This window comes from Anser anser (genome assembly GCF_964211835.1).
Source record: "Anser anser genome assembly, chromosome: 3".
Taxonomy (NCBI): domain Eukaryota; kingdom Metazoa; phylum Chordata; class Aves; order Anseriformes; family Anatidae; genus Anser; species Anser anser.
In genome coordinates this window covers 79,235,190-79,251,726 of record NC_139722.1, presented here as the reverse complement: position 1 = coordinate 79,251,726, position 16,537 = coordinate 79,235,190, and the positions used below count along the sequence as shown (strand labels likewise).

General features: G+C 38.5%; 1 protein-coding gene across 1 annotated transcript in view; it reads left to right on the top strand.

The window, feature by feature from the left end:
- The window catches only part of EGLN1 (egl-9 family hypoxia inducible factor 1), a 34,068-nt gene extending 21,116 nt beyond the window's left edge, over positions 1-12,952 (top strand). The window contains exons 2-5 of the mRNA XM_083831090.1: positions 4,823-4,942; positions 6,640-6,776; positions 8,254-8,321; positions 10,236-12,952. Of these exons, the coding sequence (XP_083687216.1) occupies positions 4,823-4,942; positions 6,640-6,776; positions 8,254-8,321; positions 10,236-10,300 (390 nt within the window). The 3' untranslated portion in view covers positions 10,301-12,952. The remainder of the gene's footprint in view (positions 1-4,822; positions 4,943-6,639; positions 6,777-8,253; positions 8,322-10,235) is intronic.
- Positions 12,953-16,537: the final 3,585 nt, after the last annotated feature.

The window sequence follows — 16,537 nt, the reverse complement described above, 5'->3', positions numbered from 1 at the left end:
CAAACTGAAATGTCTTTCTTTGGGACTGCTGTTTGTCCAGGATGAACAAATAAATGCTTGAACTAGAGATGCATTAGATCGACCACAAAGAGACAAGTCAGATGTTTTATTCTTTACTTTGGTTCTTCATTCCTGTGGTGTATTTTTTTTTCTTCGAATAATCTGTCAAATTACCCACGCCAAGGATTTCCAGTGAAGTCTTTGTGAGAGTGTCTGATAAATTTTGCTAGGAAGTCATCGGTCTTCCATTTAGACATCTTGTTTTGCTCACTGGGATTTGCAGTTCCTCCAGCAAACAGCAAAAGTGACATCTCCTTGACTGATGCAGCTTTCTTTAATCTGAGCTAAACAATAAAGTTATTTTATATTAATAAATTAATGTGACATAACACACATCCTCTCTCCATTTTATTGTGGGTTATTTTGTTGTTGTTGTTTGTTTGTTTTCCTGGAAGAATTTAATGTTGTCATGTAACTGGTATTTTCCTCCCTTTCCTAAGAATTTGATATTGTTCCTTAAAAGAAGGAAGGAATAGCAAGTATCTAAACGTGTCAGTATCCAGCTGTGAGAGGAATGGGAGAGGAGAGAGAAAAAGCTTCAGTCTGTTTACCTGCAACTCTTCCTTCTTTATATATGGGTTAGGCTCTCATTCTTCTCTGTGAAGGTGGTTGAGACTGCTTCCCCTTGAACTCAACTTCACATTTCTTTCATTTTTTTCATCACAACTCTGCTGAATTGATGTGCTGTGCCTGCCAGGGTTGGGTGTCTTAGCTGATGCCTCTTTATGTAGTGAACAAAAACTGTGTGGACTATGGGTTATTCCCTCTGTTACCTTCATTTAATCCCTAATTACAGTAGGGGTTGACACACTAAGGATGAAGATGCTTTGCAAAAAAAAAAAAAATGTGGTTTCAATTAATTCTTCTGGTAACAACTTAGTGTTGCTTGTTTGGGGTAAAAGCCTAAAGTTAATTTTCCAGAGCTGAACAGTTGGAAGCAGAACGTGTGTGAATGAGCGATCAGCAGCTGCTTAAGTGTGTGATTAATTTCGTTTGACAGACCCAAGTTGTGCTGATCGCAGAGCTGCTAGGGCGCTTTCATACTTTTTCAATTACTCATGAATTCCAGAGGGTATCTTAGGACAGCGCTCATGTGCTAGGCATGAGTGCTCGGGCAGAGGGAATGCTGCTGCTGGATTAAAGAAGGTTAACACTGGAAGTGTTTTGCAGAGGGTGGACAAATCCTGTGTGTGACTTAAATACACTCTGTGCAGAAGTTAAGGTTGCTGAACGATTAAAAGCTGTAATGCCTGAGAAGCACAAAAGGGGAGACCTTGTCAATTATAAAAATGGAAGTAATGTCTTAAGTTAAATTTGCTAATTATTTTTATGGGAGAACGAATGAGACAGGTAGCTTTGTTTCGAAGAGCTAACAGCCGTATTGTTCATAGTCTAAAATGTTAAGGAATTTTGGACATTCTGGTCTCAGATGCCTGTTTCTTTTGGCTGCCATTAACAATGTTTAAAAAAAAAAAGCCACAAAACCAAAATTTTCTCCCTGCCTGACATACATATTTGCACGCTTATGTGTATTGTAAAATGGTTTAAAAAATATATCATTATTTACATGGGTAACTTTTCTGTCCTTTCCCACAGAACAGAAACGTGACTAATCTTGCAGTCCATGACAGTTTGACACGAGCTCAGTTTGCATTGTTTCACAAAGCAATGTGTTTCTCACGTCCTGCAAATTGTTAAGTTTGTAGCTTCTCTTATCACAGTTCAGCTGGGGAAAGGCAGTTGCCGCACTAGCTGGAGAACAACGCCATGTATATTGTGCTGCGCTGGCTGATGTGCAAATTTGTTTGCTTTCCAATTTCTGGCTAAAGGCTGAGTCATTGTTACTGTTATAACAAACACATATAGTTAACTTATCGCTGCAACACTGCTTCTCCTCTCTTGCAGTTAACGATAGCAGAAGTTTCAGGCTCCAAAGTCAAAAACAAGTGCTTTTTTTTTTTTTCCTTCCAGTGACTGTATTTTAGACTCAAATGGTACGAAAGGTTTCTAACACCGATCTCTGTGGCTGATCTTGATGTTAAGCTGATAGCAGCAGCTGATGTTGCCCCAGACTTTCTGACAAGAGCTGCTAGTCCTCTGCCTTCAGCAGGTTTGAGGTTAAAAGATCCTCTTTTGCTTTCCTGGGCAGAGCTCAGCTTTGGGGGATGCAGGTGGGGACTTCCCTTAAGTGAAGAAAACAGTGCCTTCCTTGGAAGGAGATGAGAAAAACAGGATACAAATTTATGCTCAACTAGCTGCAAAATTAACTTTATTGAGAAACAGAAGGCAGGCAATCGTGCCCTTTGGAAAAAATATGGTGTCGAGTAGGGTGAGCTGGGAACAGTGCTTCCTAACCTTGTAACTGTAGGGTCTTTTAACGCGCGGACAGATATTGAGGTCGCTTACATGCCTGGAGACGTTTTCATATCTGAGTCCAACTCGTGATTTCAGTGAAAGCTGAAGTTGCTGTGGCTGCTTGGCCTCAATCTTTTCCTCGTTCTGAAGGAGATTTAGCAGCTGTTTCACATGGGTGCTGAGGAGCAGTGAATGACAGTGTTTAACTTTCATGATACTTCACAGCAGAACTTTTAAATTTAAGTTTTCACGTTATTAGGAATGCTGGTACAGGCTTGGATCCAGGAAAACTCAGGATCTGTGTTCAGCACTGCATACGTGCCATGGGAGCCCGGCACGGGCTCTGTGGTACATAGGCCTTTCTTCAAGAGGTTTGGCTTACAGTGGAAACCAAATATCTTCCTCTTCCAGGCCAGCTTCGCTTTTGTTTTCTTCCCTTTTTCTCCCTAAGAAAGGAAATTACAGAACGCTTATTACATTATTTGGTATCTTTAACTCAGTGTTTTGATTTTTGTGGGTTTATCTTCCTGCAAAACTGATAAGTAATAGCTTTGCCAAATATTAGGTCACATTATTTGATATATGTAATATGTTTACATAATGGGAGACCTGTAATGATGACTGTGCTATGATTACAGTAAAGGGACTTGGAAGCTGAAATGCCTAATCTCAAAATTACAAGTACATTTCAATTTTATACTTTTGAGTAATTTTTGTGCAAGGCCCAATCAGGGTAGTTAGTTCCATTTCATGTGAATAGTTTGGCCTATTTTTTTTTAACTGTTATTTATAACCACTACGCTGTTCTTTAGAAAAAACATGTTCTCATAGATCCTACAAAGATTTAGTAAAAAATTGTTTCTTCCCTTACTAGAGTGTATCTGGAAATAAAGTTTATAAAAGTTTACTGCTATAGTAAAATACATTCTACTTGCATATCATATACAGATATTTTCCTGATTGAAACACAAGTACTTTATTTCTCAGCCTGCTCAAAGAATTTTCTTGCAAGTATTGGAAACTGTGGAAAGCTTCACTTTATTACAATTTTTTAAAAAGGGAAAAAAAGTAAATCAGTATAAAGAAGCAAAAAATGCACTGAAACAGTTTATTTAAAATTATTTTAATCTGGTGTGTTACATTTTCACAGTTAACATTCTAATGGGAAAATTATTTTTGATATTTTACATAAGAGTAGTGTGGCTGAATTTTGAACATCTGGGGGTCTGACTTCAAATTCTAAGGAAACCAGGCTAAATTTGTACTGTAATGATTGTGCTAAAACTTTTTTTTTTTGGCAGCAGACCTTCATTGAGGTTCGTAATATACTGGATTGTTGGTAGAAAGCCACTTTTTTTTTGCGTTTCTCTGAAATTCATGTTATGACTTTTTGCAGAAGTTGCATTGTCTCTGTAGACATTTGGGTATTGTGGCAGTGAAATAACATGAATAATAATACATGAAATAACTTGGCTTGGAAAACTTTGTTCTGATCTCCTACAAAAGCCTGAAATGATTACTTTTTCCAGGAAATTTATAAAGATGTGCAGATGTGCTGGTCACAACGGGCCATGCTCATGAAGTGGCAGCTAATCAAGCTAATCAGACCGTGAGTGAGCAAGACGGCCAGTTTGTTGCACATGCACATCCAAGTCCTAACGAGCTAAACCACCTTCCAGGGGTCTTTCAGTCGCCTTGGATAAGTGCGGCATAGGAAGTTATATATACTACTGTACTGAAAATAGTTTGATGTTCTAAGGTTATTGGATATTACTGTTCAGTGTCTATTTTCAATTTCTCACTTGACTGAAAAATATGTTTTTGTTGTACATGTAGACTTGTTCCAACAAAGGTTCAAAGACCTCCTATGTACAGGACAAAAGACAAGCCAAAGAATGCACTTGGAGTGATTAAGATGGGCTAATTGTGTTGTCTAACAAGTCTCCTACGATAAAGTTTGGCACTACTTTTTGGGGAGGAACTCTTTACATTGGAAACAGAAGAAAAAGAAAAAAACGTGAAAAGGATAGCTGTGAACTTGAGTCTGGAGAACTAGTACCTCTATCACAAGAAGAAGCGTGTGCTACTAAATTATAAACAAGATGTTTTTCCTCTCCTATATCTCAGTCAAGGGAGGGAAGTCTGAGCAACATGGGAGCAACCTCACCTCCAATACCTTAACAGTGTTCCTCGCAATGTGTTTCACGCCTTTGTTGTAGACATCTGCTCGTGTTCAAAAGCTATTCTTAACTACAAAGAAAACTTCATTAGAAATAGCGGTAAAAGAATTTTTATCTAAATTTTGTGTTGCTTTTGTATGGATTATGTAGGAGCCAATACAGATAAAATACAGACTTTTCCCCCAACACAGAAAAAGTAATTATCACTTCTGCTTCCTTGACTCTAGGCTATGGTGGCTTGTTATCCAGGCAATGGAACAGGATATGTGCGCCATGTTGACAACCCAAACGGAGATGGAAGATGTGTTACATGTATATATTATCTTAATAAAGACTGGGATGCCAAGGTATGCAACTTCTTTCTATAATTTTTTACATGTACTTGCTAATGCATCTTTGCTGTAGGTTTTTGTTCGTGTCCTTTCTAACGTCTGTGCTTAGTACTGTTCTTACATTTTGTTATTTGTGGATGTCCTTTGCCTTGTTGATCGAGCAGTTAGTGAGGTGCTTTATAGATGAGGCATTTATTTTCAAGGTATCAGTATAATTCAAATCAGCCTAAGTCTTAATGTTACTGTGGGTGCAAGGTGTAGAATAGATGAGCATTTATAACAGTTAGAGTGGTCTAAGAATTTACTGCCATCGGTTTAAAACTCTCCATAGATGTGATGACTAACTTTTTAATAAGGATTATCCTTGCAATCCAGTGGTTTAGGTAGGTTTGGAGAAAGGATATAATTAACTGTGTGTGTTGATAGCATGAGAGAGTAATGCAAAGATAGCTTTGTTTGTTCTGTGACTGCTGTGCAGTCAGCTGTACAGAAGTTCATTCTCATTGTATATGGGGAAAAAAAATAAAACAAGTGATATTTCTGTCATAATACCTAGGAAATAAAAAGTGGAAGAGTACTTGAGCATTCAGTTTCTGTGTGAATCGGGGGCACCAAATATAGATAACAAGTTGCAGCTAGAAGGTTTTCTTTTTTTCCTTATGGGTGCAATCCATTTCTTACAAGAGCTGGATGAGAAAGTGAGACCAAGAACATGCTCACATAAAACTTGCAGATCAGAAAGCTGAGTGAGAAATGGGTGCACTTGAATCTTTTTGACTGCTCTTGGAAATGTCAAATTTCATCCTTCAATTAGGAAATAAATTGTTAACCTTCTTTGCTATGACAGCATCTTGACGTGTACTTCCCCTGTACACTTCACAAGTGTACTGGCTGGACAGAACATCTTAACGTGCATGGATTACAGTTTCTCTCCTGGAACAATTGGATGCATTTCAAACTCTAGAATTAAAACAGATTGCATTTTCCCAATAACTTTAAAAATTTACTAGCTGGTTATTTAATTTATGAACAAAGGTATGTGATTTCCTGCAAAACCTCTTTTGCATTTAACAACATCAATACTGTCAGTAGGAAGAAGTTAACGTGACTTAAAAAGTCTGATCTCGTGATACTTTGTAGGTGTGTATAGGTAGCTCCAACTGTTTTTCAAAGCCTGTAAGGGATCTAAATTGGAGTAATACAGGTTTTAGCTTTAAATTGTAGTTCCCTAGTCTTTCCTCATCTTAATTATAGAAATACGACATCAAACTATTGCTTCTGCTGCTGTTAAATGAATTGATCCCGTTAATGGGAAGGGGTGATACTCAGATGTGAAATACAATGTTTCTGTACTGTATGGGCATATTTTTAGCCACGTGCATCATATCATTCAGTTTTGTTCATTTATTTTTTGCAAGTAGGTGATACAACTAAAATCCAACCAATCTAAAACCATGCCTTTTATTTAAACATGAATGGAGGTTTAATATTTGCAAGTATTTTGGAATTACTTGGTGAAAAATATGTAAAACTTGCTACATGAAGTGCATTTACAGGAAAGCCATAGGATCATTATTTCTGTAGCATGTATAAAGATAAAGGCTTTTATTTCAGCTCAATACATCTGAAATATTTTTAAATATGATACTCAGTACTTTGAAAATAATATTTCATTATATTTAATGCACTGCTTTTAAATACTTAATTTGTAGGTAAGTGGAGGCATCCTCCGGATATTTCCAGAAGGTAAAGCCCAATTCGCAGATATTGAACCCAAATTTGATAGACTGCTATTCTTCTGGTCTGATCGCCGCAACCCTCATGAAGTACAGCCAGCATTTGCTACAAGGTAGGGCTCATGGACTCAGATACATTGCACGATGCTTCTTTTATCAAAAGGTGAGGGATTCCTAACAAGAAATGTATTAAACTGTGAATTATGAACCCGATCCTAGTTTTTTCCATCCCAAATTCCAGTTACGCTATGGCAAAGGGTTTGGTTTGGTTTTGTTTTCCTAATGGTTGGATAGACTTCTGCTGTGCTGCTGAGTTGGTACCGATGTCTGATCTCTCATTTTGGAGAGAACATTCTCTTAGCCAAGGTGGATAGGGGGAGGTACTTGAATCCTCAGAAATTTCTGAGCGTGTAATTCACAGAGCTGGATGACACCGTGCACAGCCAAGAGGTATTGATCGTCTGCATTGTTTCTGTGTAATGGCTTTATACTGTGGTCCCTTCCCACTGTCATTAGCACAGTTCTGTGTTTTTTAAAGATTGACCAGGAGCTTCAGTTTTATGCTTGCTTTCATTGGGAAGGAGGTAGTTGTTAGCAAATAGGTACGTTCACTCTCCCTTTTCTTTACTCGACAGGTGACTTAGTTTGGGAACTGGGAGAGGGCTGTGGGGCGGTAATAACCATTGATACACAAAACTCTTCTTTTTCTTTGGAGTATTGCAAGAGTTCGTTCCAGTCTGAGTCACGGATGGAACTTGAAACCTCTTTTGTCCCTGTTTTGGGGAGAGGATGATGCTAAATGTGAATGCATTCACTGCCTGACATTTTAAGTAATGCTACCAGATAGTGTTAATAGGTAAATCATTGGAGTCGTTAATCCAAACTTCCTGTCGCACATGTTGCAACACGTTTTGATGGTCAGAGCACTGAACATTAACTGGGGCTGTGAGATAACACAAGTACCTTTGCAAGAAGTAATTTGAAACTGCAGTCAGCACTTAGAGCCTTTCCCAAGGCTGCCCCACTCTCCCTTCCCCCTTCCACGCTCTGGGCAGAGGCAGAGGGTGAAATGCCATTTACTAAAGCTCCTTAAAGTCTTTTCTCAATAGCTGGCATTTCATATTTAAATCCTCTGTGGGCCGTGGAAAACCAAAGGAACTGTGTAAGAAGGGGGTAGTTAACTTTCCCTTATGGCAAACGTCCAAAAAAGATTTGTGTGACTCAGAGATGGACTTGACAAAGTAAAATAAAAGCTGAGGTAAAGCAATAGTTGCGTAAAGTCAAAGATGAGGTCACAAGGCAGAGACTGTATTACAGTTCCTGGGCAAGAACCATAATAACAGCTCACTTGGGGGAAAAAAAAAAGGTGTACACTTAAAGCATCAGTGTCACCCTTTCAATGACTGGTCAGACAATGCCTACTAGCAGGAAAAAAATTAAAAATTGCTTGCTTTATGAAAGCTTTCATCTGTTGTATCTGTTGAACTGCAGAATTGTCTCATTTAGTCTGAATTGTATGTCAAGTGCTTCACTGTAGTATGTCTGTTTTCCTTCATAGTTCAGGAGTTCTTTTTTCATCCCTCTCCCTAGGTACGCAATAACAGTGTGGTATTTTGATGCAGATGAAAGAGCACGAGCTAAAGTAAAATATCTAACAGGTAATCTCTCATTAATATCTCCTCTTCTTTTTTTTTCTTTTTTTTTTCTTTTTTTTTCCCCTGGAATAATAACACTCCAACCTCATCTCCCTTATGCAAAAAAAGCAGGAGGAAAAAGCAAGACTTAACTCATATAGGCTTTACAGGGAAGGTGATCCAGTGGTTAAGCTGCTAGCCTGTGACTTGGGAAATCCAGGTCAACCGCTTGTTCTGCACACACTTCCTGTGGGACCTGAGGCCGGTCAGGCTTTTCATATGGGGGATACAGCTTCTCCTTACTCGTGTCTCTCTAGTAGGTGTGGAACACAACAAATACACCAGAGTTTGTGAGGCACTGCAGAACTGAGAGCCGTGTAAATACTTTTGGTAGGATACAGTGATCTGACAGGTGAATGCAACTTAACTTGACTAGAATTTCTGTACTGGAAAAACAAAAGCCTAAAATTAAAGTCTGGAATCAAAGAATGGAGTGACTTCCTCTATTTCCAATTCCACATATCTAGCATCTGTTTTCCTTTTCTGGCTTCTCCCTCAAGAGGAAGTTGATCTAATTTTCCTGTTCAAATTAGCATTATAAGTAGAAATGGTCTCGGACTTCTGTCATACTTGTAAATGCATCATGATTTTGCATTTGCTGCGATAGTTTAAAAATAAACCACAATCAGGTGAACTGCAGGTGCACATACACACACGGCCAGTTTCTCGACGGTTTCATCAGATGTTCTGAAAATGATGATTTTGAACACGTTAGGCCAGTCGCTTCCAAATCAGATTCCTGTTCGTGTCTTTTTGGTGCCTGAAGCGCTTTGTTAGCGAGTCTCTGGCCCCGAGGCCTGCGTGCGTTTGGGGTGGCAGTGGCACTTTGCAGGCCATCGAGAATGCCAGGTGACGCCTGCCTGGCCCCGCGGGAAGTGTGTTGGCGTTTGTAAGTCAGGCTTCGTGTCACCCGCGTGTGACCCTGCAGCTTTCTGAGCCAGCTGGAGCACAGCCGGAGCCGTTTTGGTCATCTCCACGTAGCTTCAGCTGCTACTGTTGGAGAAATGCACAGAAATGGCTCAGGTGAGCTTGTATCTGCTGCTGCCCTCCCTCTCCAGTGTCCCCCTGCACTGCAGGCACTTCAGGAAGGAAGGAAGAAATTTAAGTTTTGGTACTGGTTTGCTCTATAACTTATTCCTGTTAATCACATTGTTGTGATTTTGGTTTCATTGGCAATTAAAATTGCATTCTTTATTCTGTGTCCATAGCAAGAATTGTACAAGAATCTTTTTATTTTGTACTGATAGGAAAGTATAAAGTTATAAAATAAAAAATTGAAAGCTATTAATTTTTTGGCTTAGTGTCAGTCTTACCAAAGCCATGCATAATACATGTGAATTTTCGTGGATATGGAATATTGTCTGTTAATGTTTTGATAGCTGAACTTTTTTGTATGTACCTGAAGTTATTAAGGTTAATTGTTAGGAAAAAATGGACAGAAGAGGTGTATTTTTTCTTTAGGAGCAAGTCAAATGCAACATTGCGATTTAAAAATCCCTCAGAGTTTCTTTAAAAGGATAAATACCCAGAAACTATGGATATGGTGATCAAGAACAATAGACCAAATCCTCAGATTCTCACACAGCTGTTCTTAAAGTTCACCTTCGTTGAGATGGTGAATTTCAAACTGCACATATGATGTGAAGTATTCCATTTTCTATTTGGGCAGCCAAATAATTGCCTATTTTCAGAGGTGATGAATAACCACAGCTCATTGAGCATACAGAGCATATGTGCAAAAATGATAGATCATGTGTGCTAGATAATCCTGGAAGATAATTTTGTAGAACTAATCTGGAAAGTGGTGTAGCAATTCTGTAAACTATACTTTGATAAATGCTGAAAAGTAATACTGATTTCCTTTTCATGTTTCTGCAGGTGAAAAAGGTGTGAGGGTTGAACTTAATAAACCTTCTGACTCGGTTGGGAAAGACGTTTTATAAGCCTATGATTTAGCAACTCCCCTTGCTATTTTCCCTGATAAATCTTGATGCTATCTATTAACTTTTGAATGTGAATAACAAGATAAAGGAAAATCAACAACAAACCAACATTTTAATAAAGAAGCAAACAGTGTTTCAATGTTGCATCAAATAGAAGATTTTTTGACTGCTGAAGCATTGTACTATGTGATTGTGACTCCAGGCCTGTGACTGCTTATGTGAAGAAGATAAGCAATCAGTATGAAACAGCATATGCATCTGGACATAAACAAGTGCCCTACATAGAATTTGTTCATCCTTATATTTTGCCAGACCTGTCATCCAGCTGAATCCAATTCATCTCTCCCTTTTTTTATATGGTAAAAGTTTGAATTTTGGGTAATTTTTGTATGACCAGGTACAGTTTATCAAAATTGAGTCTTAAAAAAAAAAAAAAAAAAAGAAAAAAAAGAAAAATGGGGGAAAAAAAATTACAGTATTCTCCAAAATAACATGAATCTATTTTTGTAAAACTGTTCATACTGTTCTCCTCTGCCATGAAAGACCTAATTTAATATAAGGGTTGCCAGTAACTGATAATCACTTTAATTTTCTTTACAGCTTAAGTCAGAAAAGGAGCACTTTAATTACCAGCTAAAAACCTGATTGTTTTATATCATATCTCACACTAATCTTAACTTTTAAAAATTGCTGCTGTATTGTTTTTTGACTATGTTCTCTTGAACCTTATTAACAGAAGCAAATCAGTATCTTGCTATTAGTAACATTCAGTTTGTGGTTTTGTATGTTGAATCCACGGAGGGGAAGTTTCAGTCTCTGTTTTTTTGGTTTTGTTTTGTTGTTGTTGGGTTGGGGTTTTTTGGTTTTGTTTTGTTTTTAAGTGACTGGCACTAAGTGAACTTGACACTATCGGTTGCTGTCATTGGCTTTGGGGACCTGGTAAATACCATCAAGTTACAAGAACATACAAGGGCTTTCCTAGGCTATCAGAGGTACCCAGAACCTCCTTATGTACTTGACAGAAAACTTTGAGCTTTCTCCCTTTTCTAAAGAATACTTGCCATCCCCTTTTCCTTTGTATATAAGTTAATAGAATATCTAAAATTCACTTTTTACAAAATTTCCTTTCCAAATGTTGGTGTCCCATGCAGTCTTTAAGTTGACACCTTGATCTATTATATAGTATCAAGGAAATGGTCGGCACACTGAAGCTGAAGTGCATCACTGTAGGCTCCTTGTGCAATACACCTTTAGATTTTCACTGTGCTGAAGGATTTCCCCAAAAAGGCGCTGGCCTTTGATCAATACTGAGATATATATTTAGTAAGAAAACCTTTACTTTCTTTTACATTGTTTTCATTTTTTTGAAGGAGAAGGGGACATCACAGAATAAAAATGACGTGAGAAACTTTGATACTCTTAATTTTAAGAAATAGATGTTTTGGACACTGTTTTTTTCTTCTTTTTCCTGAGCTTTAAAAGCTTCAGAAAACAAAAGCAAACCTATAAAAGACAGCATTCATATTTACAGGAGTTTGGGGGTTCATCAACTTACCCACTGCAGTTTTCTATCTGTCCCTTATTTCCTTACTTAGCCAAAACAATGTGAGTGTACAGAAATATTTCTGTATATATTACAACTTGTGACAATTTTAGCATCTGTATAGTTTGTATTCAATTAGAGACCTTTTCTATGGAAAGCTCAGTAATTTTTTATTAAAAAGATTACTATTGTTCATGTAAAACATGAAAAAGCTAATTGTTTAATAACAAACTGACAGAAAGGGGAAAAATTCAGTATTGGTATATCATTTAGGAGAACCAACAGAAATCCCAGTTTTGTTTTGATTTTGCTTTTCCTTTTCTTTAATAAGTTCTTGCCCTTTACAGTACTCTTCCTCTTTCCTCATTTCTTCCCAGAGAGAGAAAAAAAAAAGAAAAAAGGAAAAAAAAAAAAGACAGGATTCCTTTACTGTAAGTGCCTCTGCCAACCTGGCCAAGGAGTGCAAATCTTCATTACTGTCTTGTCTGCCGTGCATTTAGGCTATCAATGAGACAAGCAAAAAAGCCACCTCTTCTACTTCATCTTCTTTAATACTACTTTAATGGAGGTTTGGTTGGTTTTGATTTAGAAATGTACAGCATAAGCCTTTAAACTCTTTTCAGTCCCTCTGTAATTCAAACTTTTGCAGTTACACAACGTATCAAATTCTAATCACACTGTAGGTTTGTGCTTGCCAGACAGGTTTAAAAAGTGCTTAACTTTTCACTCCATGTAAGTCATTGCAATAGGGTCAACAAATCAGGTCAGCCATTTCTTCAATGTCCTTTAGAAACTGTTCATTTCATGTCGGTTGAATATTCAGTCTTGAGCATCACCAAGCAGGTCCTTGTTTTAAAAATATTTTTTAAACTGTCTTATGATCTGTATGTGTCTAGTCCTGGTTAAAGATAAAGCTTCATAATGCTATTTTTATTCATGATGTTAGCCAGCTGTAAAATATGAGACCTTTATCTATAGCAGGCAAAGAAATTCAGGATTCATTTACAGGTTGCCTATAAAGTTGTGTAATTTGAAAAGCAGTGTTCATTATGAAAGAGCTCTCAAGTTGCTTGTAAAGCTAATCTAATTAAAAAAAGATGATGTATAAAGGTTCTTGAAAACAATGTGGTTATTTGTGATCTATGTGACTTTTAAAAACTACTCCATAGTAACTAATTTATAAATGCCCCTGGTAAAGGGGCATATGGATTTTTGTGCTTTAAATCAGAGCTGGTTTTAATCTAGAGGAGGGTCTGTTTCTTTTTGAACTGTCCTAATTACGTGGGTGTGGTGATCAGTTTTCATGTGATGGACTTTCTCCATCAAAAACAGCATCAGGTTTTGACCGGTTGGAGTAATGACCTACACAGAGACAGCTCTTGGTTTTCACCACTTTCTGATATGTGCAAGAGGTAGGAAATGAAAGCCCCCTTCAGATAGGCTTTAGTAAGGTTTAATGGGAGCTCTTCAGTTTTACGTGGCTCCTAGGGAATAGTGAGCCCTCTGAAGATGGCCGGAGAGCAGTAGGGTCGACAGAAGGCAGCCTATACAAGATGCCACACCATTTTCCTACAGTTTTCAATTGAGTCTTAAAGGGCTATCCAGTAATCAAGGAAGCATCTGAGTGGAGCCGTTGCTCCAGCTCCTGTGAAGCACTCCTACGTGCCCTTGTTTGTCCTTGCGGGCCCAGGAAGAGTTGCCTGGATCTCTGGCTGAGTCTGCCAGCCGTAGTGCACCTTCTGGCACACCTATCGATACCTGCTGGGCTCAGCTCTGCTCTAAGGTGGTGGCTTTTGTCAGCGTGCTAGGCTCACACCTAAGTGCAGCAGCACTCAGCTGGTCCAGTGTGGATTGAGGCTTTTCCATGCTTCAGTGACATCTCTTGAAATACTCTCTTCCCCGTCTTTCTTTTCTGTTGAACAAGTTACAAGTCTAATAGCACTCACAACCATCTTGTGCAGACGCGATTTTTAATTATCACATCGTTGCGCACAGTATGCAGGGGGATCAGTTTGCATTGCAAAGTCGAACGCCGCACCAGGGAACGATGAAGTAAGTCTTTTGGCTGTTGCTCTAAAGAAAACCACTTGCAAATCTGACAGGAAGCTAGCTGACAGCCCGAGCACGGGAGGCAAGTATCTTATGTAAAACATCTGGCTGTGCTGGCCACTCTAAGGTCAGGAGTGGAAAGACCACATCTCTAAGTCATGCTGATAAGTATAATCAGCCTGGAAAGTACCGCTTTTGTGCCTGCTGAATCCTTTGAAGAAGAGGGGAGATTGCTAAATGACAAAAGCAAACTCAATCTGAAAAATCCGGAAGTCTAGCGCATGTACTTTGCCTGTAGGCTTGCAGATAGCTGCATGGACTTGCAAATGCGTAGTGGGAATTTATGAGTACTCAGCAGCAAAGACTTTGAAGACATTCATGGGACTTGCTTGGATTTGGATCTCATCTGCATTTTTGGGAGGTGGGTATGGATCTGCAGAAACCTTGGGGCTCTGACAATCGGCTTTCATATAAAATAACAATTTAGCCTTTTTTGGGGGAATGTGAAGTAAATGTGAACGATTGCTGCAAATGCACTGAAGCTTGTTTGAGCTATTACACTGCTGAAGGAGCTCTGCGAGGTGCCTGCTGCATCAGAGTTGCCTGACCCTGCCAGGTGGGAGCGGACAGCAGCTGAGAGAAGTGGGTTCGAGGTCCTCTGCCCTACCAGACAAAACGAGTTCCAGAGAACTTGCTCTGTTGACTTTTGCAACCACTTACTCCGTTCCATTGAGCTTTTCCCCATAGCTTTGAAGATGACTGAGTGTAAGCACATTTATCCATTTCCTAAAAGAAGACAAGAAAGAAAAAAAAAAGCCCATAGCTCCTCCCCCGCATAGAAGTGGAAGTAAAAAAGTGGAAGGAGCACATGAGATGTAAATCACCAACCCACTGGGGATAAACTGAAGTCCTTAGCATGACAGGGAGGAAGGAAGAGTTTAATAGAAATAGTAAAGTAGGACAGGAAGAGAATGATGCCTGAGCCCAAAATAAAAGGCACGTGGAGTGGGTGAGAGGAATATGGAATATAACCAAGCACAAATGTTATATTTGTACTGGTTATAGTTCATGCATTCTTTGGGAAAGATTATTATAACTATCTTGTGTACAACATGGCAATAAATGCTGGAAAAAGTGACCAGGTAGTTTAGCTTATAAGCCCCAATACCAGCATCTTCATGTGGCTGAAGGTTTGCAGGGCACGGCTCACACCTGGGAGCTGAGGGTTGTAAAATACACAGGTGGGCTTCTCTGGGGCAGTGCCCAAACTGGAACCCCATTTTTGTCTTCAAATTTGGTTGGACATGGGAAACAAAATTTCATCTCAGAATATTCCGTGTGAACTGGGGGGCTGTCTGGGTGTTGGGGTGGTTTGTTAGGATGGAACCACTTCCTTGCCTATGCTCTTTTCAAGAGATGACGTGGTTCAGCTTTCTTTTTGCTTTTAAAAAGAAACTTAGCATTAACTGAAATGCAGAAATTTGATTCTTACTCACAAATGGAAAGCCTAATACCTGCATATTGAATTGGGTTGTGAGTTGGTATTTCACTGCCTAAAGAAAGCAAGGGTCAAACAAAGGTCCAAGGAGGAAAAAAAAAAAAGAGAGAAAAAAAATCAGAACTAGCATAAATCGTGTGTTATAAATATATCTTGCTTGCATTAGTACATGTAAGCAAGCTTTAAAAATAATAAAGTTTTAAAAGTAATAAGGATTACATTGTAGTAGATGACATGTTGAAACATAAGGCTAAAAATGTAAGAAAACTAGAATTTGGGGTTTTGCTTAATTGCTGTTGCAATCCAGAGAAGGTTTTTCATACAGTGAGAAAGGGAATGAATGCATTAAAAAAAAAAAAAAAAGGGCAAAAAAACCCACCTAGTTTTAGAACAAACTAAACATGACCAGCCCCAAACCTGACAAATACGATCTCAACTGTTGGTGCCTGCAGTACCTTGAGTTCCTGGAGCTGAAAGATATTTCAGAACTGTTTTTATTTGAGCACTTGGCAGCATCTTTGGACATCAAGGAGTAACCATTTCTCCAAGGAAAATGTGGTTCTGGAAACCACTAACATTTGGTAAAGGGACGCAAGGCCACGTGTAATAACTGGATTTGTTTTCTGAGATGAGAACCCAGCTGACACTGCTCCTTTCAGCAAAGATGGTGTGCCAACAGAAAAACGCAAAAAGTTCCAGCTGCTGGAGTGGGCATATTTATTTTCCCTTCACTTCCCCTTCCCCAGCCGCAACCTAATAATGGGTGCATGTTCTGCACAGTCATATTTTAAAGAACAAGAAAGAACTGTAGTAGTAGCTTAACTCTCTTTGGACCTAAAGTTTTGTTCTATGTAGAACTCTAAAGGGAAGTAGGTAACACTTCTAAACTTCTTAGGTTAGCTTTTTTTCCTCATGTGCACTATGAGAATATATATTTTTTTCTTTTTAAAGCTTAATTTAAAATAGCACAAGTAGAAAGCAACTTTACATAGCTAGAGCCACAATTTTGTATGAAATAATCTGTAAGGGAACATATTTACAGTAAAAATTAGGCTTCTACAGAACCAGGAGAGCACATAGAGTTCATTTTTTTTCTGCTTTTTTTTTTTTTTTTTTCGTGATCATTTTCACTTATGACTCAGCAAAC